The sequence below is a fragment of the Cyprinodon variegatus genome, unplaced genomic scaffold (assembly GCF_000732505.1).
Source record: "Cyprinodon variegatus isolate N-32 unplaced genomic scaffold, C_variegatus-1.0 Scaffold1092, whole genome shotgun sequence".
Classification (NCBI taxonomy): domain Eukaryota; kingdom Metazoa; phylum Chordata; class Actinopteri; order Cyprinodontiformes; family Cyprinodontidae; genus Cyprinodon; species Cyprinodon variegatus.
Window position 1 is genome coordinate 233,706 of NW_015151545.1, and position 5,954 is coordinate 239,659.

The window sequence follows — 5,954 nt, forward strand, 5'->3', positions numbered from 1 at the left end:
TGGGTCACAAAAGAGTCACTAGAGTATCCAGCTTGTTGACTATGCCAGCAAGCATAGCACTTGTTAGCATAAACAGACAAAATAGCATGAAAGTAGCAAATCCGCTAAATACATCAAGGAGGAGGAGAGGACTGTGATCAGGTGGGCTCACTCAGGCTAGCAGGGAAGTGCAGACAGCAGAGTTGGGGCAAACTAAAACTGTCATGTCGCACCACAGGTCTGTACAACAAAGGAGTATTTTAGATTTTTATTATTTCCAGATAATAAAAACATGAATGCATACTGATGATAAAATAAACAAAAATAATTGCAACAAAATGTAAAGTTAAATCAGAAAGGTCCTTTTCCATAGCAAATAATAATAATATTTTTAAAATAAAAATTGGCAGACCTGTCCAACAAGTTATAAATTAATGCAAAGACAAGTTACTGTTGGTATAATTTTATATCCTTTAATAATCAGTTTAGTTAAAAAGAAGACCAGCAACTATTCATTTGCATCCTTTACATCTCTACAATATGTTCATGTCACCAGAGTCAAGCTGAAATATCTTTAATGTTATAATGAATTTAAGAGATTTCCTAAACCAAGGATAGAAAAAAGCATAGATGAGTGGGTTTATACATGAGTTGAAATAAAATAACCAGATCCCAAATTTTAAAGTAAACTCACTGTTTCCCATTTCCTGTCCTGCAAAAGACGGATAGAAATAAGGACAGAAGGTGAATATAAACACAACTATAACAACACCTAAAGCTTTAGCTGCTTTTCTCTCAGACTTTTTAGCAGTTATGCAAACTGAATCTTTTATAGCAGCTGATGTAGCTGCAATATGAGACCTCATGGCCCGAGCCTGAGACAAAGCAACCATAAAAACTCTCATGTACAGAACGATGATTACAGAAATAGGAGCAATAAATGTCAATATAACATCAAAAGTTCCCTTTAAAAGATCAATTAAAAGCACACATTCCCCATAACAGGAGTTATATCTGTCTGGATCATTTAAATGGTTACTCAGTAACACACCGTTGTAAAACACAGAGCACCCCCAACACAGACAAATACAGATTTGAACTCTTTTCTGAGTCACTTTTGTATGGTAACACAAAGGATCACAGATTGCTATATATCGGTCAACTGATATGAGCACCATAGTTCCTACTGAGGCAGATGTAAGAATATAAGAGGTGTAGTTAAAAGTTGCACATATTATGCTTCCCAAAACCCAGCAGCCTCCAGTTAGCAAGATTCGAATGGGCATCAGCAGCAGTCCAATAAGTAGGTCTGAGACAGCCAGAGAGAGGAGGAACATGTTGGTGGTGGTGTGGAGCTGCCTAGAGAAGAAGAAAAACAACACAGAGCATAAGAATAAATAAACTCATCCTGAGAAGTTGAAAATAATAGTCAAAATCTAGGTAAAATTGTATATGTGAGACACTATACATAACAACTGTTTTCACAAAATAATGAGGAATTATTTTGGCGAAATCTAATCAAATGAAAATTTATTTAATCAGATGGATTAAATAAATCTTTTATGCGCTAGAAAGTGAAAATAGGTCAAAAGATCCTATCTACATAACATTCCTAATGTGCAAACTGTTGAAATGCTACATGCAAGAAACAATATATAGAATAACACATTTCTGTTCACAGTAATGCCTGAAGTGTGAGATGGAAATGATGACCAGCAGGTTGAAAGTCACAGTCAGTAAGCAGATGCAGGAGAGCACAACGTAAAGCAGAATGTTTGTAGAGGGAGTCTGCAGGGGCTTTCTGCAGGACGTGTTGATCAGCTGTGGAAAGCACAGCCCATCTTCACTCAAAGACTCCATAATAAGAAAATAGCAGCTCTTAGAGTCTGCAGACTGTATGACCAAAAAACTGTTTTATACTGACGTTCGTTTTACTCCTCCCCCTTTTAAATTAATTTCCAGTTTTTAAGCTTGTTTTTGTGACACCATTCTCTTACCATATGCCTGTATTACTAGAGTATGCCATTCCTTGTACCAGAGTTAAAAACATAATAATCCAATCAACTTTATTTATATCGCACATTTTAACAACAAAACAATTCCAAAGTGCTGCAGACTCAACAAGGTAATTATAAAACAATTAATATAAATAAAACAGTGATAAAAAAAATAGAATAGATACAAAGCCACATGGGACCACACAACTTATGCTAAAAGTCAGAGAATAAAAGTGAGTCTTGAGATGCGATTTCAAACACTCCATGGTGGGGGCCATACATATATTTAGGGGCAGAGCATTCCACGAAGAACGTTTTATCACATCTGGTTTTCAGATTTATCACACCCAGGACCTCAAAGTGAGCAAGGAACGGTAAATTTGGATGAGGTCTGCAATGTACTGAGGTGCCGGTCCATTCAAGTCTTTAAAAAGAAACAGCATTATTTCAAAATCAATTCCAAACTTAAAGGTGCCGTAGGAGATCAGTTCCAGCAAGCTATATTTCTAAAAATATACAACCATTCCTCTCCCATCTGAGCACCCCTCGAAACCACGCCTTTAACGCGCATGCTGTCTGTCGAGGTGCTCAGATGTTTCCGAAATCGAGACCGAAACGAACCGAGACTGACTGCTCCTGAAACGAGCTAACAACAACATAATGCTACGTTTACACATTAAGCAAAAGCAACTAGTTTACATGCAAAGTCAATGGTTGATGAGCATCATGGCGCAGCAAAAGGTCTTGCAGCACATCTAGGGCAGCAGGAGCAGCACGTCGCTGATCTGGGAGATGGCAGGGAGACAGACACAGCACTGCCTCACCTCCAAGTCTAAAGTAAGATTAAACATGACAGGGCTTTGGGCAGAGAACACAGCATCCCCAACAACTACACCATTAATGAGGAAAACCACTGGACAACACAATGTCGAGCGTGTGGCCATGCACCGTTGTAAGGCCAGTGACATGTTGTGTAAATTAAAGGCTTCCACCAAGTCCCGTTTGGCACCAGTACCACACAAGAGGTCTTCCACTGCTGTTGGTACTTCTCCCAGCCTCAGACTTGAGTTGAACAGGTAGCACAGGATGCCACACAGTTCATCTGCTCAACACCCTTGAAACCTGGAGCTGATACCATCTGGACCCGCAGCCTGTGGCACCTTGATCTTTCGCACCTCATTCCTCACCTGTGTTGTTGAAAGTGACAAGATGGCAGGGGAGGGGTTGAGCAGTGTGATGGTATTTTCTGGAGTGGGGAGGTTGGATGGTGTTTAGGAGCTGGGAGGTGTGATGCAGTCAGTTGTTAAAGAAGTTGAAGGTAACAGCAGGGGGTCCTGGACTGGGGGAGGAGTGGGTGGCTGGTCACACCAATTATATTTCACATATAGTTTTTTTTTTATCAACCTACATCTGAAGAGATTTAGATGTATAATTGGATGTTTAATTTAAAATAACCTCCAAAATGTTTTTAGACAGTTATATTATTTTATTATAATAACCAAATAAATCTCAAATATCCACAATACAAACAGAAAACATTCCTATCCAAATTGTTTTTGATTAAAGTTAGTCCACAAGTACAAACAGTGGGGGCTGGCCAATAGAGGGCGCTCACACACCCTATAACCTTGATTAAGACACAAAAAAAAGCAAATAAACATTTTATCATAAAATTAAATATATAATATATAAATATCTTAATATATTCCTATATGTGCAAGATAGACAGATGATAAAATCTTTAATGACATGTAAAGCTCTTTCATTTGTCATCAGGGACTAGTGAAGTATTTCCCGCAATGAGCGCAAAAATCTTTGGCCATTGACTCTTGTTGAAAGTTGTAGATGTGCAGTAGTTCCTCTGCAATGTTAAAGGATAGGTGAGCTCAGAGCACAGCTGTCCTGCGGCCCGAGCTAGCAGGAAATGTCATCACATTCGTAGTGTGGCTGAGTTGTGGAAGTTGGATCATTGGCGAGAGAGAAATGGAGCAAGAAAAATTATATCAAGTGATGTCCCTTAAAGCAAGAGAAGGTGGAGGTAAAAGCATTTAGATCTGATCAGCTGAACATCACAACTAATCAGCAGTCCAAAGACAGATGGAAAGGGTACACCAGCTCTTTTTCCAGGACCTGGATTAGCTACAAGGCTTGACTAACTGCATGCAGCGAGGCTAACGCTTTATTCTGCTTTCCCCACTTCCCTTCTCAAATGTAAGGATCTTACAAATCATGTATAAAGACAGAACTGATTTAAAGCACTTTTTAGATAAGGAAGAGAATCATTAACAATCTGGGATTCACATGGAAAATAATATAATATAGTGTACCTTTTATAGGTGTTTCCATGTTTGCTCTTAAATAAACACATATTCAGAAAATAAGCTGTTTTTATATATCAAAGAAATATAAAGATAATAGGTTCTCCTTTATTAAACTGGTACATATTTTTTTTAGGTTTCTGACACCTTATTGGACCATGCAAAATCGATTTGCCTTCAGAAAGCCTCAGAAGGGCAACATTTATGTTCAAAAAGTTGAACATGACATTGTGTTTTTGTTTTTATAACGCGTTTTGTAATGTTTTATTGTTGTTGGCATTCATATGAGAACAGCATCCACCTCGAGATCTCTCTTCTTACAGCGCTGACAGCATAGAACCATGGAAAATGAAAGTAGAATGTGTTTCTAGATAATTACACTATTAAGTTGTGTTTACCTGAATGTACATTCCCAATCCCAAGTCCCCTGCTACTACCGCTTGGAGATTATTGGAGATGTGGCAACATAAGCTGCGTAAGCAGGCCACACTAACCAACTGTGAAGACCAAGATTTCAACACAGATTTAAAATTAAGATATTTCTTGACAAATTGATTACACTGATGAAGTTTTGAGGTGTACTTTCTCACTTAAAAACATCTTAAGACCTATTTTGTCACAAACTAAGGGTATAGAAAAAATTTTTTTAATCACCTTCATCAGTTACTGCAGCAGCCAATGGAACAAATCATTGCAGCTGCACATTCGCTACCCCTAAACAAGCCCCGAAAATACTAGGTCTGTAGAGGCACCAAAACCCCAGTAAAAATAATTTACTCGGGTTAAATGTTGATAGAAAGCTACCCAGACTTTGAAAAGCCACAGGCTTCTCAAAAGGCACCCCTGGGCTTTTGATTGGCAATGGAAATTGGGGCAATCGGTCAAAAAAGGGTCACTACCAGCTTGTTTTTTATGCCAGCAAGCTAAACACTTGTTGTATAAACAGACAAAATGGTATGAAAGTAGAAAATCTGCTAAATACATAAAGGAGGAGGAAATGATTGTGATCAAGTGGGCTCACTCAGGGTAGTAGGGAAGTGCAGATGGTAGAGGTGGGGTAAACTGAAACTGCCAGGTCTGTAAGACATAGGAGTATTTACTTACTTTTTATTACTTCCAGATAATAAAAACAGAAATGCATACTGATGACAAAAAATAATTGCAACTTAATGTAAAGTTTAATCAGTAAGGTCCTTTAAAGTGATTTTTTCCATAGCAAGTAATATTTTAAAAACAGAAATGCATACTAATGATAAAATACAAAACAATTGTATCAGGAAGGTCCCTTAAAGTTATACAGGAAATAATAATGATATTAAATTAATAACAATTGGAAGACACAATAACAAATACAAACACAAGTTGCTGATTCTTGAATAATCCAAATCAGTTTAGGTTCAAAGAAGACCAACAACTATTCAACTATTGCATCCTTTACATCTCTACAATATGTTCATGTCACCAGAGTCAAGCTGAAATATCTTTAGTGTTATAATACATTTAACAGATTTCCTAAACCAAGGATAGAAAAAAGCATAGATGAGTGGGTTTATACATGAGTTGAAATAAAATAACCAGATCCCAAATTTTGAAAAGAACTCACTCGTAACCATTTCCTGTCCTGCAAAAGACGGGTAGAAATAAGGGCAGAAGGTGAATA

The 5,954-nt window shown here is 37.6% G+C and overlaps 1 protein-coding gene across 2 annotated transcripts; it reads right to left on the bottom strand.

Moving 5' to 3' along the window:
* Positions 1 to 512: 512 nt before the first annotated feature.
* On the bottom strand, positions 513 to 1,839 carry LOC107101411 (trace amine-associated receptor 13c-like). Of its 2 annotated transcripts, none has more exons than XM_015400312.1 (2): positions 1,667 to 1,839; positions 513 to 1,338 (listed from the first exon to the last, which is right to left on the bottom strand). In XM_015400312.1, the coding sequence occupies exons 1-2, from the start codon at positions 1,837 to 1,839 to the stop codon at positions 513 to 515; spliced, it is 999 nt and encodes a 332-aa protein (XP_015255798.1). The 2 variants fall into 2 exon arrangements, with proteins under 2 accessions (XP_015255798.1, XP_015255799.1); XM_015400313.1 differs by having other exon boundaries at positions 1,647 to 1,797.
* Between the last annotated feature and the right edge of the window lie 4,115 nt (positions 1,840 to 5,954).